Raw genomic sequence first — 27,867 nt, 5'->3', positions numbered from 1 at the left:
TCATTAAATTGTGTTGCAACAATTGTTCACGGGATATATGTTGAAGTCCCAGATTTCTAGGCACAAAATCCTGTACCAATATTTCCCTAACCTTATCCATCAATCTTTCTAATGTTCGTCTTGGAACCATTAATAACTGGGATAACCGGTCATCTGAATCACCAGTTTTCATCTTCATTAGAAGAGCACCTAAACCCAAAATGCCTCTATTTGTTTCTAAAAGACGTGGTGTTTCATATAATAAAAGTTCAAATTGCTGATAATTCATTTCAAGCCAATAATGAAACAAATGGTCATCGATTCTTGCAACATCCATACTTGAGAAATCCAGAAATGTATTAAAAGCATTTATAAAAGAAAATGCATGTTCCACTTGTTCAGCCGTAAATGTTCTTAAACTTTTTTGAGAATTGAACAACATATCCCATTCAGTACTAAATGTATGTTCTACACAAATACGAGCATTTAAAGGCAAGTAATATTTGTGTTGACTTAGAGTCGTTGCTCTTAGAGGGTCAGAAATCCTATGCAAATCTCGGTTTTGGCAACCAGAAAAAACACAATGTGCTGCAGTATTAGCCGCTCGTCTATAATTCGGTAAACTAATCACCCCGGGTACTTCGTCAGCTTGCTGGTCAGTGTTTGGAGGGCTTCGAGGTTCGTGGGGCTGAGGCTCCAGCTCCGGCCTTGGCTCTGGCTCTGGCTCCGGCTCTGGCTCTGCTCAATATTTTGTGTTGCAACTCTTTTGAGTCTCAGCCAACAGGGATGACAAACATGGTCTGATGAAGTTGCCTAAAAATCCATACAGCCTTGTCTTAATATAAATGTTTTGGCTCATCAACTCAAGCAAATAAAAACATTGTTACAAAAATACATTAGATTGCAGTGATGAATTCACTATAACATTGATAACAATACAAACAAAAGTACATAATAAACAGATCATAATTACCTGCCGTGGGGCAATTCTATTTTCAAGTTGAATAAGTATTGCTTGTTGCAACTGAGATGGATTCTCTCTCACAATAACATCACATTTACGATTCCGCAGAGAACTTCCACAGAGTATGCAAACATGCATGTGGCCACGGGAAGATGAGGCACCAGGTTCATTAGCCATTCCGGAGTTGACATGCTGTATTGCCAATTGATTACAGGCATCACATATGTAATCTTCTTCAGTGATCTAAAATAAGAATTAGAGTTGTATTATGATGTATGATTGTGTGTGATGGTAGTTAGTGTACTAAAAAAATGGTTGCCTGTAAAGTCGGTTTTACGGGCGAAGATTTTACGTGACAACGTCTTTTTCTCGGTAGAATATTTATTGATATGAATATAATTAAATTGCACAATAGGAACAAGGAATTGAATGAAAATAAGAATTGCACAAATTTTAACTATAGAAATATATTTTGTTTACTAAAACATTGTACATGTAAACTTAAACTTAACTAATTCCTATTTGAGTGATTTTGTTGAGGATAGGACGATGATAGGAGAAATATGAAATGAAAGGAAGTGTTTCTGCTGTAATGTGTCTTGCGAAAGTCAAGTCGATAGTTGTTCCTTTTAACGTAGTTGACTTAGAAATTGTTGTAGTTGTTGTAAATGATAAATGACGAATCTAAGCACTCCATATTTTCACTACAGACACAGCTGACGATACTTTAACCACACGTGTGAACTTGTATTGTGACGCTTTCTTGTTTTTCCAACGCCAAGAACGTTCGAGAAAGACAAAGACAGAGACACAAGCATGCGCCGATTCAATGCGCCTAATTCTCTAGTGCTGCGCGCGCGGCAGACCGATCATAGTTGAGTGGGAGAGAGACGCAAGGCATTCGGCGGGCCTCTCTCTCGTTCGGTGACTCATCGTAACGTTACCGGGCGTTACACTTTTTCATAAGTGACTCCCAGCCGCAACCTAATTTAAGACGTTGTCACGTCAATAAGTAGGTAAGTATGTAAATACGTACTATTATTGAAGAATTCCACTCGCAGATCTTAGAAATTACTCTGGTATCAAGCTCAAAGACGAGATGGCGGCGAAGTGTATCAATGCGTATGTTACAATTAGCACATAGCAATCGCAGGGCTAGTTGTGGCGTCTGCATGATGTCTCTCACAAACTCACAATCACAAATATCCAAAAAGCAAAATCGGTGTCCAGAAATCAAAACCAGAATTATCGTCACAAGTGTAGATATCAGTCCGTAAAACAATGCCAAGGTCAAAACAAGAGAAGAATATTATCCAAAAGTACAGTACGTATCACAATTCACAACAACAAGTGAAGCGAGTATGATGCGAATGCGAATGATTGCCGGGTGTCAATCAATAGCATGGGTCGATGACCACAGACTATGTAACTATTGTCGATGACAAATGACGTTCCGTTGTATGTTTTTGAACAAAACGCTTATACGTGCTATGAACCAACATAATTATTTTTTATGACAAGAATCCAATGCATAATAAATCAACATAGTAGTTGATTTAATGCCTAAATACTAATTTAATTGAATAACAGTTTACAACTATTCAGAAAAACTTGAATAATTATAAACTCCTTTGCAAAAAAAACGGGCACCTTACACACACACTTTACCTTAGCTTTTCTATGGGTAAATATTATTATATTTTTAGTATGTCATTAGCTTGGATGACTAGAAATTTCTTATTATCAATGAGAATCTAGTTTTTTAACACTTTTATCCTGGTATCGGTGTTTTAGTCAATGTAAACAGAGAGCCGTGTTAAAATGGACATTTTTATGGGTATAATGAAATTAAGACTACGAGTATTTTTATGGTATTTTAATAAAAGAGACATTAAAAAATAAAAATTAATAACGAGTATGACCTCCTCTTGCAGCGATTACGGCATGTAATCGTCTTGGCATGCTTCCCACCAGGCTTTTGATGGTGTCCTGTGGAATGTGTTCCCACTCAGTCGAGATTACACGTTTAAGCTCTCTGATGTTTTGTGGAGGTGGTTGGACAGATCGTACTCGCCTTTTTAGGAGGTCCCAAACATGCTCAATGGGGTTAAGGTCGGGGCTCCGCGCTGGCCAATCCAAACGACGAATACCGACCTCTTGCATATAAGCATCTACGTCGCCAGAACGGTGGGCCCGAGCATTATCGTCCATGTAAATGGCATCTTCACCAATTACAGTCAGTGCGGGTTGTGCATTTTGAGAAAGGATTTCTGTTATGTACCTATGCGCATTTAGTGAGCCATTTTCTATGAATACTATCTCGGTACGATAGTTGGAAGTTACGCCCGCCCAAAACATAACGGACCCTCCACCATAAGGGGTGATTTCTTCAAAACACACATCGGCATAGCGTTCCCCTGGTCTTCGTAACACTCGCCGACGTCGGTCCTCACCATGCAGACAAATTCGAGCCTCATCGGAGAAGAGTACGCTACTCCAGTTACCTGGTGTCCAAGATAGGCAATTTCTAGCGAACCTCAACCGCGCAATCCGGTGCTCACGGAGTAACTTGGGGGCCCGCGCTGGTCGTCGACTACGTATATCAGCAGCTAAAAGTCTTCTCCTCACAGTCCATAGGCTAACTTGTGCTCCTCGTACCTCTTCAAGGTTTCTTTTGAGGTCTATGTAACTGCATTTGCGGTTCCTCAGCGCCTGAGTCACTAAAAAGCGATCGTCTCGCGGCTGTGTGCAACGTTTTCTCCCAGAACCTTGCCTTCTCTGAACGGAACCTGTCTCTTGGTATCGAGTCCAGGTTCTTTGTACGGTTGAACGACTCACGTTTAACCGCTGTGAGACGTAACATTGGCTACACCCCTCTTCCAGCAGCGCTATAATTTTACTAGCTCTCATTGCTTTTTCTGCCATTACGATAGACACAAAGATATCTGTTTTAAGTCACAATAAGGCAGAATTATGCGATAAACATAAATTGTTGTACTAAAAATAACGAAAAGTTACTTTTAGTTGCTTGATAACCTTTTAACCGCAAACCCGCGAAAAGTGTCACAAAATGAAAAAGGGATTAATAATTTAAAAAACAAAAGTTTTGAATTTGGAATGAACTTTTTTTCATACCCAGACTCTTTATTAAGTGCCAGTAACATAGTTTGGCTATTAAAACCTCTGAAGAACTAAATTATTACCAATAATGTTAAAAAATCAAACCCGCCCGTTTTTTTTGCAAAGGAGTGTATTTTTTGAATACCAAGTCATTTCATACGCGAAATGAATCGTCAATAGGTGCGTTCTGAAACTATTACTCGAAATAATTTCGAAGAAGTTACAAAAACTGAAATAAATGATTAACTTTTTTTTGTGGCTACATAGAAAGACATTTCTTGTGTTTTTTAAGACCTTAAAACATAAGGGATTTTTTCATATATATGGCATATAGTGACGCCATCGTTTCGTCTTCTGGTACGTTTTGACCATCCTTCTTTGTGTTCTGGTTTGAAATGGTAATCACAAACTCTTTTATTTTTATAAATCTTCATGTAGTCATGTTCTGGTATTTTATTACCCAAAATGAAAAGCCATGTTGCCAACAACTTCGATCATTTGCTTTTTGATGTCGATTGCTCCAAATCTCTACTAGTGCGATTTTTAGCATATGACCGAACTGATTGCACTTATACGATTTAATGCGGTTTTCCTATACACTTGCCACGTCGCCCTTTTTACCGCACTAGTAACATTTACGGTCCATTGCCGATGACTTCCTTTCTCTTACAGGTGCCTCGAGACGCTGCTATGCCATGTTTTTTCTTGTTTTCAAAGATCCCTAACTTTTCTTTAAGCACAGGATACGTAATCACGCCGTACAAAATAGCTTTATTAAGTTCGTAATCGACGATTCTTCCATACTTCCATCTACAATGTATTGAATAGCTACATAATCGGCAATTTTTTCTCTTCTTCCTAACTCCTTCATAACGAGCATAAACTCATAATATGACTCTTCTTTCTTCTTTCTCGCCGTCATCAGTTCGTGTATTTATTTTGAATTATAGCTATCTGGAAATTCCTTTTGTAAAGTGGACTTAAAATCATCGTAAGATTTGAACACTCGCTCAGACTTCATCCATAACTCCGCTGTTACCATCAAACATCGTCGTGCCTCAAGTTTTTTTCTCGAGGTGTACAGTTCCGCATTTTTATCAATGTCCTGCAGCCATTTTGATGCACTTAGTTCGCGTAAATACCATTTAGATGTAAATATTTCATGACATCATAACCGCAATTTTTTTTATGAAATGTCTGTTAACTTCGTGACCACTTTTCGTCCTAAATTGTCTTTTACTCTGTCACCATCTCTTCAGGTATATATCTCAAACTCGTACAGATAACCAGTGCTACTGTCACAGCGGCACCACACTTTGAAACCTCTTTTTATCGGCTTCATACGCTGCTTCAATGAAGACCTTTCTTTGAAAAGGTCTATCGACTATCATCTGTCGACTGGGAAAAAAGTTTTGCGCATTTTCTTGAAAAGCTTTGTTGATAAGCGTCAATAATGGTCGAATTTTGAACAACTTATCATACGCGGGGCTAGATCTAGCAGGTTGTTTAGCATTATCATTTAGATGCAAACAACGTAAGATTTGCTTGAATCTTCGGTATGTCATGTTGGAAGCTATTTCATCAACTCATTTAGAGTTGATGAAATAGCTTCCAGAGAGCGGGATCTGATGACCAATACAATTCGAAAGAAGGTAAAATATTGTAATCCATAATAGTCAAGATAGCTAAGAAAGCCTTTAATTCTTTTAAATTCAGATTGGTCCAGCCTATTACGTTGTTTTGACTCGCATATCGGTTACTCTCTATAATAATCAATTCAAAAACTTCTTGAGTAAATTTTTTTTCAAAAATGTGAAAAAGCTGTGAAGCCACAGAATGCATTGTATAGAAATTATTTACAATTATGTCGTCATCTTCTTCACAATTTCCTTTAGTCCCAATATGGGCTAAGTTACTAATGATGGATGTTTTTAGGGCAGCCTCAGATTGACCTAATGTAGGTTGAAATTAGAACCACAGTTACCACGAATAACATCCAAATAAATTTTCTAGTGGGTCCTGCTGTAGCATTCTTTTAGAAAGGCTTCTTATTTTATGGGTACTCACGAAATTATGCCATAATCTCTCCACACCATTTAACGTCCATACTCAGCCATCCTGAGAAAGAGGAGTACATCTACTACCAATATATTTAGCACTAGAGAAAAACTTCTTCATTAAAAAAAAAAACTCTAAATGTGGTATCCACTAGGGGTCGCAATCCGGTATTCGAGATTTCGAAAATACCGGGATACCGGGCCAAAGGACATGTTTCATTTTCGGCCATCTCATGTACACTATATCTAAAAAACACGAATAATTTGTATAATTGAAGAAAAATACATATATATTTTGATAACCTAAAGTATTCCTGTTTAAAAATATTTAAAATAAGCATTCCTCATTAAAATATTAAATATGGCGGGATACTGTCAATGTCAAGTTTTCAAAACTGTCGATGTCGGTCAGGGAACTTATGTGTACCCCACACATAGGTTACTATACTCTTTGGATGTCGGGAATTCTGTATTTGGCTGTTTTTGTCGTAAAGTTATTGTTACCTCAGTACTTTACAACCTGGCTTTTGTTTTGTGTATCCCGTCATTATTTCTGAATTTAATTAATTATTTATAATAATTACAACAAAACTACCTTTTAAATAGTATCTGGTTTTATAGATGTAAGTGACATGTCAAATTGAAAAAGAAGAAGTTGTCAATTTGATATGTGTAAAAGTTGATATATACATATTATATAATAGTGGACTCCAATGTAAACGTTGAATAAATATGTACTGGTGAGAAGATTCGATTTCAATCCTGAATATGTTTCTGCTCTGTGCTGCATACTGCATGATTTTGGACTGATTCTACCTTACTTGTTTACCCAGCTTATGTTTTATGGACTCTTGTAATTTCCTGCGATCGCTGTGGTTTGTGTTGACAACGATTCAATATCATCAGGTAATAAAATATACATCAGTTAGTTGTATTAATCATGAAATAATCGTTAATAATTTTAAACTAGGGAAGCTAATCTTTTTACATTCCTCTTTTTTTAGATAATTACAATAGCAAGACAAGGAAATTCTTGGGATGACAAAATATTCAGTTATTATTGCAACTGCATCGCTGGGCAACGAACCGTACTCGTAGGTAGTTGCGCTCACATTATGATCATTGTTTGATGTTTGGGCTGAACTTGGGCTCGTCACAGGATATTACAGAACCTGCTACATGATTGGATGAAAATATTGATAAGGGAAGATATTGAAAATGAATAAATAATGTATCTAAGTGAAGAATAAATAAAATATTATCTAAATGTGTAGTTAAAGTTGTTTTATTTACACACTTAAATGTTTTAACTAAAATAAATTGGTATAGAAGTACTTATTTTGGTATGTTTGTTTTAAGTCAAGATTTATGAAAGTAAATATAATTAATGTTTATCAAATATAGGTATTGTTTCTCAATACATACAATACAATATTTATATATCTACGCCCAATCGCGTAAAAAATATATTAAAAAGTATATAATGTATATAGTAAGTTAAAATAGAATGACAGATGACATTATTACGGTAATCACTACCGCCATGATGTTTTTCCACTGTTGTGTTGCAAGTTTAAGTGATAATTATTGTTTTTTAACAATGAAACGAACATGATTTGAAAAAAATGAACCACTACGAATTGTTCTTTGCATGTTTTCTTAGTTTTTAGTATAGTGTACAAAAGGTGGCCGGGAGCCCATACATTTTGAAACATCTCCTTTAGGTCTTATTAATACCGGTTTTAATTGCACAAAAACCGGGATATTCGGTATTTTCGGTTTTTAGTAAAATAAAACAAAATAAAGTTATAGTCATATAAATTGACTCCAATAGACTCTGGCACAATGCAAAAGTCCATATTAAACAAGCGTTACAATCGACACAACCTATGAAAATCAACAAACATCAGCATTGGATGTCAGGTGAGACTTGGCGTATTGTATAACTTCGTCGGAGAGCTAAAGAAAAGGTTCGATTTGAAATAAAAGATCTCTTAAAAAATCCGATGTATAACCCATCAATTTAAATCCAGAACATGGGCTATTGAGGATTCTAATGGTGTGATGAAGTACGCGCTGCTATTTAACTTATTAAAACACGACAAAGCAATTAATATAGATGATATTCCTATTGAAGTGTTTCGATCAATGGATGAACTCGAGGTTTACATGTTGCATACCATATGTAATCGCGTCTGGGAAAATGGACAGTGACCACGACACTGGGCCCACACTATTTTCATTACACTTCATACAAAAGGGTCGACAAGGAAGTGCAGTAACTATAGTTTTATGCTATATTTCTTGAGTGTATCACAATAAAAGAAACATTTAGAGGAAGATGATATATTTTCAAAATATTTTATAACAATGACAATTATGACAATAGGCGTCAAGAAACAACCCGCCAACACGATCTTCGCTTTAACAAGATCTGCTGTCGATAGGCTTGATAAGATTTGGAGGAACCGCAACATATCAAAAAACACCAAGACAGACCAATATGGTTGTCGCAAGGGCCGATCAGCTGGTGATCTTCTTGTGTACCTCATTCACCTTTGGGAACAAGCTGTTGAGAGCAACGGGAAGGTATTGGCCGTAAGCCTGGACATCGCTATGGCCTTTGACCGGCTCTGGCATAGGGTCCTTCTCGCGAAGTTACCATCTTAAGGTCTTCCCGAGAGGTTGTGCACATAGACAGCCAGCTTTCTGTCTGAGCGGCATATTAAGGTCGTAGTTGACGGGTGCTGCTCAGACACGGAGCTCATCAACGCTGGCGTGCCCCAAGGGTCTGTATTATCTCCCACGCTTTTTATTCTGCATATCAATGATTTGCTGCTACAAACCGGTGGCATTCATTGCTATGCAGATGCGGACACCTCTCGGACATTCGTGGAAGAAAGCAGAATCCGACTTGTGTCTGAAATCGAGAACTCTCTGGCAGGTCTTGGAATGGGGTCGTCTTACCCTTGTTGAGTTCAACCCCATGAAGACACAAGTCTGCGCGTTTACCGCTAAAAAGCCCCATTCGTCATAGCGCCTAAGTTCCAAAGTACCCCGCTCACCATTGGTAAAAGTGTAGGGATTCTGGGAGTTGACATCTCGTGTGACGTGCAGTATCGGAGTCATTTGGAAGTTAAAGCCAAGTTGGCTTCAAAGAAACTGGGCCTCCTGAACAGAGCCAAGGAGTACTTCACTGGGGGCCAACTCTTTCTGCTTTATGAAGCGCAAGTGAGGCCCCACATGGAGTACTGCTCGCATCTCTGGGCAGGGGCACCACAATACCAGCTTAACCCACTTGACTCCGTACAGAAACGCGCGGTGCGAATCGTCGATGACCCAGCGATCTCTGATCGGTTAGAACCCTTAAGCCTGCGGAGGGACATAGGTTCCCTCTGCGAGTTCTACCGAATTTACAATGGTGAGTGTTCTGAGGAACTATTTGATCTGGTGCCTAAGCCGCCTTTCCTTCATCGCACCTCTCGCCGAAGGATGAAGTTCCATCCACATCAACTGGACCCGTGGCGGTCCTCCACGGTTCGGTTTGATCGTTCATTTTTGCCGCGTACGTGCAAAATGTGGAATGAACTTTCTCCTGAGGTATTCCCTCAGGACTATGACATGGGGCTCTTCAAGAGGGGTGTAAAAAGAGCTCTCCTTCAAAGCCGGCGATGCATTGGCGACTCCTCTGGTGTTGCAAATGTCCATAGGCGACGGTGACTGCTTTCCATCAGGTAGCCCGTCTGCCTTATCGTTAGGTAACATATAAGACTTATGAAAAGTCTAGTTTTTCCTATCCTTCTCTACGCTGCAGAGACGTAGACGATTCGGATGCAAGATCGCCGTAAAATTGATGCCCTAGAAATACTATTCTCTGGATCTACGATTATCTGGATTAGAATACTAAAATATTTCGGCCGCATATTTAGGGACGAGAACTCAGTAGTACGGTTGTAGTTCCGTGAAAGGTAGATGGAAAGAGGTCACGCGGCAAATCGCCTACTCGCTGAACAGACCTTATAAAATCTAGCACACAGTGTTCCCTCGTCGAGTGTTGCCGCAAGGCCAGCATAGAAGGCGGTGGCGAAGGATCGCAATAGCGTCTGTTTAAGGCAGCTGTGGATGACTGACCAGTTGTCATCATCATGCCACGACCACTCTGTCAAGAGTGCACGACTACAGAGTTATTTTTTTCCAGCTTTCCACATATATTTTTATATAATTCATTTATTGATGAATTCGGAACTCATAACGTCGTTAATAAATCATAAACTTCTGTAATTAACTTGGTATTAAGTAATAGGACCTATTTTCCTTCGGAATTCCACTAAATTAACATTACATAGTAAAATGCTTAATAAAAATTAGTAACTTTATCTTAATCTCGAAAATATCGAAAAAACCGGAATACCGGGATTTGTCTGGGGTCAGTACCGAAAATACCGGTTTTGCTTAGATGGTCCGGTATTGCGACCCCTAGTATCCACTCATATTCGTAGCCTGAGGTTTTCTTCTTCGCAAATCAGCTGTGTCAGTATTCAGCAGATCAAACAGTCAGTCCATATGAGTTATTAAATTGGCAATAATTATGCTTTCTGATGCCAGCTTCCCTGGAATTTAAAAATAAACAATGTGTTAGCGACGTCTTCAACCCGTTAGAATTAGTTATGTATAATAAGAGTTTTAATTGAAAATAAAAGATAATCTATATTAGGTATTAGGGATATTTATAAGAATGTAATTTGATAGAATAGGTTGTTTTATTAGTTAGAATAGTTTTAGAAATATTAAATGCTAGAAATAATTAAAATATAAATAGTAACAAAAAGAGTTACACGTGTCAGTTACACGTGCCAGTTACACGTGTCACCATTATAACCTTGTAACCTTGTGAACCCCGAATTATCCTTGGACACGTCGCGACAGGTCCGAAAGACAGAAAGAGACGCGTGAAGCGAGATAGGTATATGCTCGCACGCCATTGGCCTACAGAGGCATATTACTAGTGAGACCTGTCGCGCGTTCCGTACCTTAATTCGGGGTATAAATATAGGTCCGATTTGCGGACTATGTACAGTCGAATTCTGAGCTTCTATGGAAATATACGCATTTGAAAGATAAGAACATTGGAAGGTTTTCTTCGGTCGACCGGCACCTCTCCCGATACGTCACATTGTTTGGTCCTTCTACGTCGGATAGGGAAGAGAAGAAAAAACCGAAGATGCCTACCGTTCGTTCAAGGTCACCGTCACGCTCCAAGCAGGAAGAACGAAGCTCAGAAGAATCAAGAACGGACTGGTCGATTTTCACACCTACGGACACCGTGACTGCGTCAACGTCCACATCTCGTCACACGATCGCCACCGCCTCAACCGCCGCATCCGCCTCGACGCATGGAAGAAGAACGCGCGCCGCGACGGCCGCGACCGCAGCCGCCGCCGACGCCACCGCGACCGAAGCACCGAGCGCGACGACTACGACTACGACTACGACCGCGACCGCGACCACAACGACGAGTAGAACTACGCGCACCGCACCGACCGCGACTGCGCCCGCACGCAGCGTGTCCACGAATCCCGCAACTACGATGCCCGCACCCGCGAGCATCCCGCACCACGAACCACACACGCATCTGAAGAACATTGGAAGGCCTAGCATCCCTCCGTTCGCGTCTTCAGACACCGTGGTCCCTCGGACGACCAGATCCTCAAGGTCACGCAAGGCAGAACTCAGAGCACAAGTGGAACTTCAGAAAAAGCAGCTAGCGGCCGCGGAGACCGCCGCAGCCCTCGCACGCACCGAACTGGAACTTGCACAATGCGACTCCGAAGATGAAGTAGACAACGAATTCGAAGCTGAACGTCACTCGCACATCGAACAATGGGTCCAACACACCGCGTCTTACGTGGAAGCCCCGAATGAAAAGGAAGTACCTTCACACAAGAGCGAACTTAAAGAACTCGCCGACGCCATTATCGTCGCCGCGCGCACAACGCAAACAACGCCTGCGGCTCATAAGGTATGGGACTTACCCGACTTCAACGGATCTAACGAAGAATGGCTGCCTTTCAAGAGGTCATATATGGACAGCGCGGAGCAGTTTAACGACGTACAGAACATGGCTCGCCTAAGAAGAACAATAAAGGGAGCCGCCAGAGAAGCAATACGAAGCCTGCTTTTCGCATCGTCGGAACCTCAAGAAATCCTCGCCGCGTTAGAACGTCGTTTCGGGAGACCAGAGCAACTAGTTCTCGCAGAAGTTGAAAGGATGAAGGACTTACCCCGTATTAGCGACGCACCCAGGGACATCTGCGCATTCGCGAGTCAAGTCAGCAACGCCGTTACAACGATAGAAGCTTTGAAGAAAGTCCAGTATTTATATTCACCGGAGATCACAAGAGTCGTCATTGAGAAGCTGTCACCCATACTTCGGTATCGATGGTTCGACTTCAACGCCAGCATGGGCCACGATGAACCAGAACTGGTGAAACTTAAGAAGTTCCTCAATTCTGAAGCTGATTTGTGTGGATCGTTTGCACCGCCCGAACTGATTAAGAAGAGGTTCGGGCAAAGAAGATTCCCTGTCCACACAACGCAAGATGACGAAGAAGAAACGCACATTGTAGCAACGTCATCGGAACCATATAAGAAGAACTGCTTCCATTGCAATGGAGAACACTGGCTCACCGAATGCAAGAATTTTAAGGAAGCAACAACCGATGAGAAATGGGAAATAGCGAAACAGAAGCGTTTATGTTTCAAGTGTCTGCGACTGAGACACGTACGAACGAATTGTAAAGCACAGCCGTGCAGAAAATGTAAGAGACCGCACCACAGGTTGTTGCACTCGGAGCTGACTCGCACAACAGCACCGTCTACGCAACAACAGAAGCTCGCACCGTCCCCCTGTAATCGAGCAAAGGAAATAGAAGATGTTCGTCCCGTCTACGCCGCAGCGGATGGGGCAAGAATTTATTTGAAGATGATGCCTGTCGATATCTACGGACCCAAAGGATCAGCCCGCGTACTAGCACTACTAGACGAGGGCTCAACGGTTTCCCTGCTGGACGCCTCCATCGCCTCACGTATTGGGGCCACGGGGGAAGAAAAAGAATTAATATTGGAAACCGTCGGTGGGAAAATAATCACCAAAGAAAAGTCACAGAAAATGGATCTGAAGATAAGAGGCATACACAGGAGGGACAAACGAGCCTTGAGAGGCGTGCGCACCGTTGAAGAACTGAAGTTGTCACCTCAATATGTAGATGGGAAATCTATTGAACGATGCGACCATCTGAAGAATTTAAAGAATGAATTGGTATATGAAAAAGGAAGGCCCGCACTGCTCATCGGTCAGGACAACTGGGACCTCATAGTCTCAAGGAAGATCGTGAAAGGGAAACGAAGCGAACCTGTGGCTTCTCTCACAAGCCTGGGTTGGGTACTTCACGGGGGCCACACCGGGATAGCTTCAGTTCACTTCATCAACCATTGTCGAATAACTAATAAAGAAGAATCACTTGAAGAATTAATTAAGAAGCACTTCGAATTAGACTCAATTGGAATAAGAGAACGACGTCCTAGCAACGATGCAGATGAACGAGCGTTGAAGATACTTAAAGAATCTACAAGGCAGTTACCAGATGGAAGATACGAGTCCGGGCTTCTGTGGAAATCTGAAGACGAGAGGTTGCCCAATAACTACACTCAAGCTCGCAACAGGCTGCTGGGTGTTGAAAGAAAACTGGACAGAGACGCAACCCTCAATGAAGAATATAGCAAGCAACTAGGTAACCTCTTGACGAGCGCGTACGCCGAAGAAGCACCGGAGAACATCACAATGGGCCGGACTTTCTATCTTCCTCATTTCGCCGTGAAACATCCATTGAAAGGGAAGATTCGGATAGTATTCGACGCCGCCGCTAAGCATGAAGGGAAGAGCCTGAACGACGCGCTGCTACCAGGTCCAGACCTACTCCAATCTCTCTTTGGGGTATTAATACGATTCCGAGAAGGGCCCGTAGCAGTCGTCGCTGACGTGAAAGAAATGTTCCTGCAAATCCAGATAAGAGAGGAAGACCGCGACAGCCTACGCTTTCTTTGGCGAGGTGAAGACCGAGGATCGAAGCCCAAAGAATATAGAATGAAGTCTGTAATCTTCGGCGCCGCGTCTTCTCCAGCAACGGCTATCTACGCGAAGAACATCAACGCGGAGCAACATGCAAAGGAACATCCGAGGGCAGCCCGAGCAATCATCCGCAACCATTATATGGATGATTACCTACAGAGCTTTTCTACAACGGAAGAGGCGGCATCCGTTGCTGACGAAGTAAATCAAGTGCACAAGAAGGCTGGATTCATATTGAAGCAATGGGCCAGCAATAAAGAAGAAGCCTTAGCCAAGATAGACGCGAACGAGTATATTAAAGAAAAAAGACTTGGCCAAGAAGAAGAGAAAACATTAGGTATGAGGTGGCTCGTACAAGAAGACGCATTAGCCTTCAACGTCGGTCTCAGAAACACACCATTGGAGGTCAAGAATGGCAACAAGAAGCCCACGAAGAGAGAAGTCACCAGCGCAGTAATGTCTACCTTCGACCCGCTTGGACTCGCTACCCCAGTCCTGATAATGGGGAAAAGAATCATACAAGACCTCTGGAGAACCGGAGTCCAGTGGGACGAAGAAGTCAATGAGGAACAGCATCGCGCCTGGGAAGAATACGCTGGGAACGTCAAGTCCTTGAGCTGCTTGAAGATACCTCGATGTCTAGCACCAACAACGAGATCGGGCGAAGTACACACCTTCGTCGACGCCAGTGAAACCGCATACGCCGCCGCCGTGTATTGGAGGTCAACAGCTGACAACGGGGAGGTCAACATCAGGCTGATGGCTGGGAAGGCGCGAGTGGCCCCAGTGAAAGCCACATCGATTCCCCGCCTCGAACTACAAGCTGCTCTGTTGGGTGCAAGACTGGCTGCGTCCGTATGCGAAGAAACCGATCTCACTGTTACCAGTAAAGTATTCTGGTCGGACTCCACGACCGTTCTACAATGGCTGAAGGCGGACCCACGACGATTCAAGGTGTTCGTTGCACATAGACTCGCCGCCATAGAAGAACTCTCCAAGCCGAACGAATGGAGGTGGGTATCCACCAAGGACAACCCAGCTGATGATGCGACTAGGAACACCCCACGAGACTTCAACAAAGAGGCAAGATGGTTCAGAGGTCCCGCGTTCCTTTACGGTCCGAAATCTGACTGGCCCGTAAAGAAGATACTGAAACAAGAAGATGACTCTGAAATAAAGAAAAAGAGTGCCTGCACCATCGCCGCCGTTAATGAAAAAGAGAAGTTGCTCGACCCTCGCAAGTTCAGTAATTGGTGGCGCCTTCTGAAGACGACGGCCAGGGTTCATATGTTTATAGACATGTGTCGAAGGAAATGCAACAAAGAAAACTCCGAAAAGAAGGCTAATGAAACTCACCTGTGTATCGACCGCAAGTATTTAAAGAAGGCAGAAGCGACATTAATAAGAAACAGTCAAGATGAAGCATTCGAACGCGAAATAAATAGCATGAAACGAAATAAACCAATCGAACGTTCCAGCCGGTTGGGAAAAGCCGACGCCACGCTCCCGCGCAACACATGGCCGCGGGGGCAAATCGAGAAGACATTCCCTGGGCCTGACGGGAGAATCCGCATCGTCGACGTGCGAACAAGGGGCGGAACGCTGCGCCGACCGGTGTCCCGACTCATCGTGGTGAACCAGACGCCGCCACCTGAGGATGGAGTGTCCGGACCGCCGAACACTGGGGGGAGACTGTTAGCGACGTCTTCAACCCGTTAGAATTAGTTATGTATAATAAGAGTTTTAATTGAAAATAAAAGATAAACTATATTAGGTATTAGGGATATTTATAAGAATGTAATTTGATAGAATAGGTTGTTTTATTAGTTAGAATAGTTTTAGAAATATTAAATGCTAGAAATAATTAAAATATAAATAGTAACAAAAAGAGTTACACGTGTCAGTTACACGTGCCAGTTACACGTGTCACCATTATAACCTTGTAACCTTGTGAACCCCGAATTATCCTTGGACACGTCGCGACAGGTCCGAAAGACAGAAAGAGACGCGTGAAGCGAGATAGGTATATGCTCGCACGCCATTAGCCGGGTCCACACCGGACGATCCATCGATCCCGCGATCCGCGATCCAGGATCGCGGAGCGTGGATCGTGGATCGTGTTAGGCCGATCCACTCTTGGAAACTTGCGATCCCAAATATGCGCTCCAAGCGATCCTAAGGCTGCGTGCCCAGTAGGCAAACTGTTCGCTGCCGACTGCGTGAGCCGCAAATTTGTGGCAAACCGAAATTCTAGTGAGCGGCAAACTAAGAACAGTTTGCTGGCGTCGCAAGCAAACTGTTCTGAGCTGCCACTGCCGACTAAACCGAGTTCAGTTTAAGCTCAGAATACACTAAGGGACAAACGGAGTGACATGTTGCGAAACATGTTGCTCGTAAACTACGTAAAATGTCCCGAGACAAATGTCGCGGCACATTTTGCAGGCCACACTAGTCAGTGTTTATAGAAATGTCGCCCGAGGAGGTTGTGGCTATTAGTGCTGCGTACATTATTTTATCGGGTAATAAGAAGAAACGAAAGAAACGGTGGTGGATGCGTAATTATTTACGGGAACGAGAAACAAGAATCAATATCTTAGGGCGGGTACAGACTGCTGCAACACAACATGCAATGCAACACGAAACGAGCATTGCATCAGTGTAGACGCGGGGCGCGCACAACGTGCGCACGAACCGCGCATGTACCTACTCACATCTGTTTCCGAGATGCGCGCGAACGGATCGCTCAGTCTGCTAAAGAACACGCAAAGGAATGGATCGTGACGACCAATTGCGGGCTCTGATGATAGTCAGTGCTTCATTATTAATAGTGAATCATGTGATAAAACGCAGAAGACATCGACGTTGGTGGCGTACAGAGTTGTATAGTCAGAGAGCTGGTGCAAAACTAATGGCCGATATGAGATTAACCGATTCGTTGCGGATGGCACGGCTACCGTGCCATGATAATTTCTTTCGTGTGGCGTTAGGCACGAGAACCGTGTCATGTTGAAATTGATGGTAACTCCTTCAAATTAAGTTTTAGGGAGATCTACCCAGAACAAAACTATATTAATTTTTCACGTGAATCAAGCTAGTAGCCTTCGTTTCTGGATATTATACGATTTTAAGAGACATAGGGGTAATCAACCTTTTTGAAAATTGAAACGTGCAAAGCTAGACGGATCGCAATTTTTTTATAAATTGTTAAAATTCTGCACTATTTTAAACCACAAACAGTTCACACAAACATGTCATACGTTGAAATATTCCACAAATTGTATTAAATCGCTCCTACCTACAATTCTTAAACGTTATTAATAATGTTCCTATGCTTGATGTATAATTATTTTAAAATCAAAATGTATTTTCCTATGTAAGTGAGTCGTACTCTTTTCGGAAAATAAATATCTTAAACCATAAACAGGATTTATGATCATAAGTTATGGAAAAGTACCACGCTGTTTTAATTTTCAATATGGCTTATATGAGTCTTGATGCTACGAAAGAGAATCGCATTTGCCATAAACTACTAACTACTTAATCAAACTTGGTAAATTTTCATTTGCATAGTTTAAAATACTTGAAATTTGTTACGAGAAAAATCAAAACAATTTTTTTAGACCTAAAGGTTTAGCACACCTGTATTAAAAAAGCAACTTACCCTCCATTTCCAAAAATACACTTATTTTGCCCCTTTTTAACACTTGAAACAATGCTCCTTGCCGTCCACGTTAGATTTCGAATGTAAACTAAGAGTTTTTAGGCTTAGAATCACGTAAAAATGACTAAAACACTGGTTTCTTTTCCGCATGGCTGAAGACACAGGAGCCGTGTCATTTAATCGTATGGCGCTTGGCACGGCAGCAGTGTCACGGTATTTTTGTTCAACGCCACAGCTAGAAGTTTGAAAATTTGACATCGCAATGAATCGGTTAACTGGACAATTTCAAAATTTCTTAAGGATGAGTCCAACGACATTTGAAGATCTACTCAGATTAGTCGGACCAAGAATTTTTCGGAATCGCACACAGTTAAGGGCTCCAATTTCAATCCAAGACAGACTGGCAATAACACTTCGTTTTTTAGCTAGTGGTGACTCTTACACAAGTTTACAGTATACCTTCAGAGTATCAAAACAAGCCATAAGTGGCATTATTACAGAAGTATGCTCCGCCATAATTGAGGAATTAAAAGATTATATCAAGGTAAGTTTTATTCTTAATAAAACAGTAAAAAGTTAAAGAACAGTATTATCACATCAAATCATTAAAGTCGTCATAGGATTGGTTAGATTCTAGTGACGTTACAGACGATGGCTGTTGGTTCATATATTCTTCGTTCCTTGCCGTGGTATAGCCATAGCGTCCGGCTTGATTTGTATCTGGAGTTTGCGCGGAAGGCGAGGGACGATTAAATCCGGAAGTTCCAGGACGATTAACATATCCGGTCAGATCCACATAATCTTGTCCTTTCTTCTGTGATGCATAATAGGATTCTTGGTATGAACTGGGGTAGTTATCCTGCTGTCGATATGATGATTCATAATAACCTCTGTCAGCCTTCATCAAAATTTCAAAAATTCCATGTTCGACCGAATTCCTGGTTTGAAGGGAATAAGTATTCATTTTAGCTGATATATAGGAAGCGAAAGTTGTAGTTAAATCTGGAGCGCCTGAATTTCCCAACTTATTGGCAGTAGTTTGTAATATGCCCACTACATCGGCCAGTACACTGCTGCTTTCATCTTTTTTTGCTTGTTTAGCTCGCGTAGGTTCATACCGTGTACGTGGAGTAGCAAATTCGTTCTGCAGATTTTCTTCATTAATCGGTTGTTGAACCGCCTCCTGAAAAACATAAAAATAATTTATAACTGTAGGTCCCATCTCTTGATATAAACTACTAGATAGTAGATATAACTCTCCAGGAAGGTAGGTATCGTGGCACCGATGGACAAATGTCGAAACGACTAAATATTTAGTTCGTTTTTTAGTCTAGTTCAATATAGCTAGCAATAAAATCAAGAGATGCTCACTATAATGGCACCTCAAAAATTGTCACCAGCGAGTGTTGGGCTACTAAGTACAATGACTGTCTCGTAGCCATAAATTAAATAAAAGTTTTTTGTTTTAGCTTCCAACGACAGAAGAAACTTGGTTGAACATAAGCAAACAGTTTGAAGAGAAGTGGAATTTTCCACACTGTTTAGGGGCACTGGACGGAAAACATGTTGTGCTTGAGGCACCTATCAAAAGTGGAACTGAATTCTACAACTATAAAAACTTCTTTAGCATCGTTCTTTTTGCTTTGGTTGACGCCGATTATAATTTTCTATTTGTAGATGTGGGATGCCAAGGAAGGATTTCAGATGGTGGCATCTTTAAAGATACAAAACTCTGTGAAATGATAGAAGATCGTACAATAAACCTTCCATCACCTGATTCACTCCCACGGAGACATATTCCAATACCATATTTCTTTGTGGGTGATAGTGCCTTTGCTTTAAGTGAAAATCTGATGAAACCATATGCTGGGGCACATCCAAAAGGCACTTCAAAGAGAGTATTCAACTACAGGCTAAGCAGAGCCAGAAGAACTGTTGAAAATGCATTTGGTATCATATCGTCTGTCTTTAGAGTTCTCAGAAAACCAATGCTTTTACAGCCTGATAAAGCTGAGCTAGTGGTTATGGCAATTGTCCTTTTACATAATTATTTGAGACGTCACTCTAGAAATACATATATGAATGACACTGAAGATGAAGTTACGAATGAAGACACACGTAGGCAAAATAATGAAGATATGAGATCACTACTACCTATGAGAAATATTCCTCGACGATCGCCTGCACATTTGAATGCGTTAAGAGATGAGCTCTCCGATTATTTTATGAAAGAAGGGAAGGTTCATTGGCAAGACAGATGTTCGTAAAAGAATCAATCCAGTTTTACTTACCGTGTTCGTTCTCTTTCTCGGTTTGTTACGGTTGTCCAAGAACTTCAAAGAATCAAAGGCAAACCATCGACTTTTGTATGTCTCCGAGGCACCTGAAAAAATAAAATAATAATCATGAAAAAAATTAAATAAAAAACATAATTCAGTCAGTTTTAAACATAGTTGTTTTTAAGTAAACTTGACTAATAATAATTAATAATATTTAATAATTAATTTGTGATTTCAATCCATTAAAATATTGTAGTTGTTGTCAAAGTTGTCATTTTGTAGAGAAAAAAGCCAATTTCAATATTAGTCGGCTATGCCAATTTACATTTCAATACACAAACATTTTTGCGGTTTCTAACCTACGATTGTACTAAGAATAAAGTATATGAATAAATAATAAATAGTAAATTATTATTATTTATTTACCTTTTCCTGTTCCTTTCGATTTCTTTTCCTTCGCTTTTTCACGACGGTAGGATGATAAAATACTAATCATTTTACTGTAACATTTTTCTTGTGTTGTTTCCATCAAATTAGCAATTTCCATCCATGCATCCTCTTTAAAATGTTTTTTATAAAAATTCTCATGTTGTGGATTCCACAAAATTTCCTTTGATCTGTACACTTCAATTAATTGAAGCACTTTTTCTTCACTCCACGTAAATGTAACCGCCTCCTCCGCCGCAGTAGCGTCGTCTTGTTCCATGTTCGCGCGCGTCTAGCCGTACACACCACACAACCTGTCCACACTGACGCTCCGCGCATACTGCGCGCCTCTTTGTGTTCGGGGAAAAAACCGACAAATTTCGGGTCGCTACGCGCAAGAGTTGCAACAATCTGTTCGTGCGCGTAGTAGACGCGGTTCGTGCGCGCAAGGCGTCTACACTATGGGAATTCTGTTACTACATGATACATTGCAGCAATGTGGACGTCAAATTCTTGCATTGCATGTTGCATTACATGTTACATTGCACCAATGTGTACCCGGCTTTAAGGCTGCGTGCCCAGTAGGCAAACTGTTCGCTGCCGACTGCGTGAGCCGCAAATTTGTGGCAAACCGAAATTCTAGTGAGCGGCAAACTAAGAGCCGGTCCACACGGCGCGTTGCGTCAGCGTTGCGTCGACGTAGCGCTGTGGCTGCGTCGTTTTACATACTAATAATCATAGTGTACACACGGTGCGCTGCGTCGACGCAGCGCATACGCGACTGAGCTGCAGCGCACGAGACGAAGCGGGCGGGGGAGTACTCACTTACGGAGCGTTACGACTCCGTCGTAGTAAAGCTCAGAATACACTAAGGGACAAACGGAGTGACATGTTGCGAAACATGTTGCTCGTAAACTACGTAAAATGTCCCGAGACAAATGTCGCGGCACATTTTGCAGGCCACACTAGTCAGTGTTTATAGAAATGTCGCCCGAGGAGGTTGTGGCTATTAGTGCTGCGTACATTATTTTATCGGGTAATAAGAAGAAACGAAAGAAACGGTGGTGGATGCGTAATTATTTACGGGAACGAGAAACAAGAATCAATATCTTAAGTGACCTTCGGTTATCCGATGGATCATTCACTAATTTTACGCGAATGTCATCAGCCGATTTTGAAATTTTATTGAAAATGATCGGTCCATCTATATACAAACGTGATACAAAACTACGGAACGCTGTTGCCCCTCATATAAGACTTGCAATCACATTGAGATATTTGTCGACTGGCGATTCATATACTTCCTTATCGTACACTTTTAGAGTGTCAAAGCAACTGATCGGTAGAATAGTACCAGAAGTTTGTAAAGAACTGATAAATCAATTGAAATGTTTCGTAAAGGTAAGTAAATACATACAGATTAATTTTTAACACCAGTTTTATTCAAATTAGAATCAACAACTTAAAAAATACAAAATATTAGGCTTAATAATACGATGCTAACATTGCGCATATTAAGTGTGTATTGTTATCATTGCTCGTTTGATGACTCCATCGTTGAAATAATTTTTGTTATAGGGTCATCATCCGGACTAAAATTATTACTACCGGAGACGGTACTATAGTTGCGCTGCCCTGCTGGCTGGCTATTCTCATCTACATAATCAGGACTGGCATAGCTGGATGTAGTACTATAGCCGTGATGCTCAGTCGGCTGGCAATTATGGCCGGAACGGTATTTCCCCAAACGTGCATCAATAAGAATATTATTTATATAATATTTTGCCATCAGTATGGAATTTGTGTCTTTCATTTCACGTAGCTCTGACGCTACGTATTGCCCATATACAGAAAATTCATCTTGAGACAACATTTTGCTTTTAGCAAGACTCATAACTTCATACGCTTCGTTCATTCTATCTTCATTTGGTAAAGTTCTTTTGCGAATTCGAGACGTAGATGGCCTAATGATTTGCGGATCTTGCGGTCCTTCCTGATTAATAACTTGCGATTCTAATTCAACTGTAGGCTGATTATTCTCTTGAAGAGCTTCTGCATTTGGAGACTCAGGAATCGTGTCTTGGCTTTGTTGTGTCTGAAAAACATTAAAAATAAAATTTATTATTCCAGGTTCCAGCTACAACAAATGAATGGAAAGAGAAAGCTCGTGCTTATGAAATTATATGGAACTTCCCTAATTGCCTTGGGGCTATAGATGGCAAACACGTTTCTATTATGGCTCCTGCTAATTCGGGTAGTGACTACTATAACTACAAAGAACAATTCAGCATTATTTTATTAGCTATTGTGGATGCAGATTATAATATTATATATGCAAATTGTGGTGCTAAAGGAAAATCTTCGGACAGTGGAGTATTTCAAGAGACTGCTTTTTATAAAGCTTTGACTGAAAATCAGCTTAACTGGCCAGATCCAGAACCCATACAAGAAGGTGGGCCTAGTATGCCCTTCGTACTCGTAGGAGACAGTGCTTTTGCACTAACAGACAACATGATGAAGCCATATCCTGGTAACCATGAAGCAGGGACAATGAAACGAGTTTTTAACTATAGACTATCAAGAGCTAGACGAATTGTTGAAAATGTGTTCGGGATTTTAAGTGTTGTGTTTCGTGTATTCCGAGGTCCTATTGCTCTGCGGCCTGATAATGTTGAACTGGTTGTAATGGCATGTGTATATCTGCATAATTTTTTAAGACGAAATTGTCAATCAAGATCACTCTATACCCCTCATGGGACCATCGATTATGAAAATTTTGATCATGTTATTGTAGAGGGATCCTGGCGCCGAGAAAGTACACCTTGTAATATGTCTAATTTAAATAATATCGGCAGGCGCAACCCACAGTCGGCTATAGAAATAAGAAACAATTTTGCTGAATATTTCGTAAGTGCACAAGGACGTGTACCTTGGCAGAATAATTTTTAGTACATATAAGAGTATTGTACCCCAGACACTACATTTATATTCTTGCATAATTAAAAATTGGATATTAACTAATTACACTTGACTTTGACTTACCGATATCTCCAATGAATCCACGCCACCAGACGTTGTAGCTCCTTTCAACAAAAACTTCATTGCGTCATACGCAAACCATGTACTGGACTTAACATGATCTCGTCCACTACCCGTAGTTTTGGACGATATTATTTTCTTTTTCTCCCGGATAAATTGGGAACGAAGTGTATGCATTTTGTTCTCTATTTCTTTTTTTGGTATGTTTAGGGCCTTTGCTATGTCCTCCCACGCGTCATTTTTCTTTAATTTATTGCGGTAATCTCGATTTGTAGTATCCCATAGCAATCCGTAACTCTGGTAGAGTTCGATCAAATGTAGCACTGTTTCGTTTCCCCACACTATTGACATGTTGAGAGACACGTTGCGCACGCGTCCACACTCAGCGACAACCTGCGCGGCACTGACGCGCAACACGTGCGCCCGCTCTCAGTACGGGAGCTGGCAACATGTCCCGCGTCACGTAAATGTTCCTCAAAATGTTGAGGGGCATGTTGCGGGACACTATGCAACGTTGCAGCGTCACGTATATTGGGTATTGCGCGTCATGTTTCGAGACAAAATGTTCCCTAGTGTATCCGTGGCTTTACTTTTGTTGTACGAAGGGTGTGGTTGTGTTTGAGCCGGTCCACACGGCGCGTTGCGTCAGCGTTGCGTCGACGTAGCGCTGTGGCTGCGTCGTTTTACATACTAATAATCATAGTGTACACACGGTGCGCTGCGTCGACGCAGCGCATACGCGACTGAGCTGCAGCGCACGAGACGAAGCGGGCGGGGGAGTACTCACTTACGGAGCGTTACGACTCCGTCGTAGTAACGCTGCGTTGGCGCAGCGCCCGTGTGGCCGGCTATGCGTAAAACCTTTGCGTTGCGACGACGCAACGCTGACGCAACGCGCCGTGTGGACCGGCTCTTTGTCAAGATGGATATTTATGAGGTAATTGGTATTTTAGAAGCGATGGAAGAAGATAAATGTAAAAAGAAGCACTGGGTTCATCCATTAAACCAAAAAAGATTAAGTATTGGACAATTTCACGTTCTTTATCCGGAACTCAGGAAATATCCGGAAAAGTTTTACGACTATTTTAATATGACTTCTCTTACATTTGATAAACTGCTGAACTCTATAACCCAATATATTGCTAAAAATAATATCACAAGAGACACAATATGTCCCGAAGAACGGCTCACTATTACATTGAGGTAAGAAAATATGTTAATTTTAATTATTTTTATTTAAAAATCAACAACGTATAAATTTGTAATATTATACCTAACAAGTAAATATTATTGTTTTGATTATTATTGATTTATCACTTCACAAAATCAGTCTTATTAAATAATCATTTGGAATAGGAACTAGCATTAAGTAGGTATGACTAAGTCATTCTTCATCCTCTTTGTGGTCTAAACCACCTCGCAATATGGCTTCTATGTCTTCTATTTCTGCTGAAGAGCTTGTAGAACTATGTGATGGACTATTTCGAGAACTTCGAATGGTGCTGGTGCCAGCAGAGTTGAAGTTGTTTGAGGTTGAAGGATTGTTCTGAACATTTGATGTATTACTTCCACTCATATAGCCGTACTGATATGGATAGCTATTTGTAAACCCAGTTTGCATGAGAGCACGATCATAATTATTGTGTACGTCATACTTTATATTTTTGATTAATTTCATCACTTCAAATCGAAATTCAAAATTTTGTGTAGGGGTCATTGTCTTCATTTCCGGTAAAATAGTTAGTAAAAAGTTCATATCCGGATCGTTTTCTTTTTTTTTATCCATCGATTTAAGTAGTGCCTCCTGAAACATAGTCAGCTTTTTTGGTTTTGGTGTGCTGCGATTGCCTTCTGAGTTAGTAGAACTACTCATATAATCATTTTCATTAATCTCTGAGTCGCTAGATGTCTCAGCTATAATATTGCTGGACGTCTGGTTGTTAGCTCTAGAAACATTTAAAAACTGCAACATATTCAAATAAGGAGTCTTGCGTTTTTTTGGTGCCCCACTTCCACTTTTAAGTGAGGAATCCTTATTTTTTTCTCTGGAGTGATAGTCGCGTAATCCTTTCCATTTTTTTTGTAGGTCTTGTACTGAAACAAAAATAACCAATAGCTCATATTCTTTCAGATTCCTGTCAACTGGACTAAGTTATGGAAAAATTGCCCAGGAGTTTATTGTTGGCAAATCGACGGTACGGAAAATAATAATAGAAACTGCTTGTGTTATATGGGATGTCTTACAGCCACAGAACATGCCAGAGCCTTCTGAAGAATTATGGCTAAAAATCGCAAGAGGATATTATGAAAAAACAAACTATCCAAATTGTATAGGATCTATCGATGGCAAGCATATCCGTATCCGAAAACCACCAAAAAGTGGGTCTAACTATTTTAATTATAAGAAGTTTTTCTCAATTGTTCTGTTAGCCGTAGCAGATGCAAACTGTTCTTTTATAGCTATTGATGTTGGTGCTTGTGGACGAAACGCTGACAGTAATATATTTAGAGAAAGTATTTTTGGCAAAAAATTGGCTCGCGGGTCCTTAAATATTCCTAACTCTATTAAATTGCCTAACTCAAATGGATTACCCCAACCTTTCGTGTTTCTTGGGGATGAAGCATTCGGATTGCAAAAACATATCTTAAGGCCTTTTCCAAATAAAAGTTTAAATAAAGAAGAGCGAATTTACAATTATCGTCATAGTCGGGCTAGAAGGTGTGTAGAATGTGCATTCGGAATTCTAGCAAACAAATGGAGAGTTCTGCATACACCGATTGCTACTAATGTGAATACAACTATCGCTATCGTAAAAGCTGCTTGTATTTTACATAATTTTGTCATAGCAAGAGAACAATCACGATATGCACGTCTTTCGCGTCGTACCTCAACGACTCTTACAAGTGCAAGTAGCCGAATAATTACTGTATCAAATTCTGGTAAAACAACAAGAGACAACTTTAAAAACTATTTTCTTAACGAAGGAAAATTACCCTGGCAAGAGAAATACTTGTAAGCTATAACGTACAGGACGAAATGGTGTGACGGAGTTTGCAAGACATCCGCTACCTATGTGCGTGCGGCTTATAAAATGGAATGTTGCAAAAATAATAAATACAATGGAACTTACTTCTTTTTCTTTTATTGCTTTCTTCTAAGTTTTGCCAATCAGCGTATAGAATTTCAGCGATTTCATTCCAAGCACTCTGCTTTAATACTCTATTACTGTATTCTTCACTCAATATGTTCCATATGCATGGTCGATTTTGTACCTCGGTAATAAACCTTTCCGTTCCAAAGGACATACTTAGATTTTTTGTGGTATGGGTAGTTAGGTTAGGTAGGTATGTAATCGATGAATAACAACACGACCACACGCGTCGATTGTTTATGTCCAACTGTCCGCATGAACTGTTTTCGGCAAACTGTATTCACTACGCCGGCGAACTAAAACCATTTTGCCGCTGACTGGAACCGGTTTTGCTCTGTGTAAGCCGCTGATTGACACAGTCGGCGCGCGTAACGCTGCAAACTGCGAAGAGTGAGCGCTAAACTAGCAAACTGTGAACACTCCATTTAAAATATATGGAAGGACGTACTAAATCGATACGCCGCTAACTCAGTCGGCGGCAAACTGTTTGCCTACTGTGCCCGTAGCCTAAGGCGATCCGTGATTCAGCCAGTCTTAGGCCGGGACTCCACCAAAGCAGAGATGTGTGCGGTGTGCTGTGTGCTGTGCGAGAAGAGATGTTTTTCAGCTCGCGGGACTCCACCAAAGCGGAGATGTGTGCGGTGTGCTGTGTGCTGTGCGAGAAGAGATGTTTTTCAGCTCGGGTGCGGGGCGTTGAGTGCTCAGTACGCATTCTGACACGAAAGGTAGACGATGTCGCTATTATTACAAAAAAAGTATCTTCTTTTACTTGAAGAAGAACTACAGTCTGAAGAAGCAGAATTGATAGCTTTAGAGCTAGTTCAGACATGGCGGAATCCGTGCGGATGCAAATCGCGCGGTTCTAAACGCAAGTGTTCAGACAGACGCGGATGTAAATGCGGAGTGCCGTAATCCGCATAGAGTGACAGCCTTCTAGTCCAATCATGGAAGTCGAAGAAGCAATATGTGTGTACTTGTTGCTCCGTAAAAAAGAAAGAAAGAAGAAACGGCAGTATTGGGTGCATCCAATATTACGTGATCGGCTCACCCATGGTCAGTTTC

At 41.1% G+C, this 27,867-nt stretch overlaps 2 protein-coding genes and 1 long non-coding RNA gene across 3 annotated transcripts; all 3 read right to left on the bottom strand.

Annotated features, from left to right (window-relative positions):
- Positions 1-717: 717 nt before the first annotated feature.
- Positions 718-2,548, bottom strand: LOC140752770 (uncharacterized). The gene is made up of 3 exons (XR_012103453.1): positions 1,980-2,548; positions 953-1,186; positions 718-792 (listed from the first exon to the last, which is right to left on the bottom strand). It is a non-coding gene; the product is annotated as an uncharacterized LOC140752770 (long non-coding RNA).
- A 19,486-nt stretch (positions 2,549-22,034) lies between these two features.
- On the bottom strand, positions 22,035-24,221 carry LOC140752826 (uncharacterized). The gene is made up of 2 exons (XM_073087182.1): positions 23,657-24,221; positions 22,035-22,709 (listed from the first exon to the last, which is right to left on the bottom strand). Exons 1-2 carry the CDS (start codon positions 24,002-24,004, stop codon positions 22,146-22,148), a joined length of 912 nt encoding a protein of 303 aa, XP_072943283.1. The 5' UTR covers positions 24,005-24,221; the 3' UTR covers positions 22,035-22,145.
- Positions 24,222-24,850: 629 nt separating this feature from the next.
- Positions 24,851-27,275, bottom strand: LOC140752838 (uncharacterized). Its single transcript, XM_073087196.1, has 2 exons — positions 26,785-27,275; positions 24,851-25,747 (listed from the first exon to the last, which is right to left on the bottom strand). The coding sequence occupies exons 1-2, from the start codon at positions 26,957-26,959 to the stop codon at positions 25,038-25,040; spliced, it is 885 nt and encodes a 294-aa protein (XP_072943297.1). The 5' UTR covers positions 26,960-27,275; the 3' UTR covers positions 24,851-25,037.
- Between the last annotated feature and the right edge of the window lie 592 nt (positions 27,276-27,867).

Source organism: Epargyreus clarus, unplaced genomic scaffold (genome assembly GCF_041222505.1).
Source record: "Epargyreus clarus isolate Ecla_fem2 unplaced genomic scaffold, WU_Ecla_fem_2.2 ptg000025l, whole genome shotgun sequence".
Taxonomy (NCBI): Eukaryota; Metazoa; Arthropoda; class Insecta; order Lepidoptera; family Hesperiidae; genus Epargyreus; species Epargyreus clarus.
The sequence above is the reverse complement of the archived record's forward strand: the minus strand, read 5'-3'. Positions and strand labels throughout refer to the sequence as shown.

What these genes read in the sequence shown, in the direction of transcription:
- LOC140752826 (XM_073087182.1), bottom strand. Translation starts at nt 24,004, where the DNA reads ATGTCAATAGTGTGGGGAAACGAAACAGTGCTACATTTGATCGAACTC. An exon ending in TGGATTCATTGGAGATATCG is followed by an intron (nt 22,710 to 23,656) that starts GTAAGTCAAAGT and finishes AATGTTTTTCAG; the next exon opens with ACACAACAAAGCCAAGACAC.
- LOC140752838 (XM_073087196.1), bottom strand. Translation starts at nt 26,959, where the DNA reads ATGTCCTTTGGAACGGAAAGGTTTATTACCGAGGTACAAAATCGACCA. An exon ending in AAGCAATAAAAGAAAAAGAA is followed by an intron (nt 25,748 to 26,784) that starts GTAAGTTCCATT and finishes TTTTTGTTTCAG; the next exon opens with TACAAGACCTACAAAAAAAA.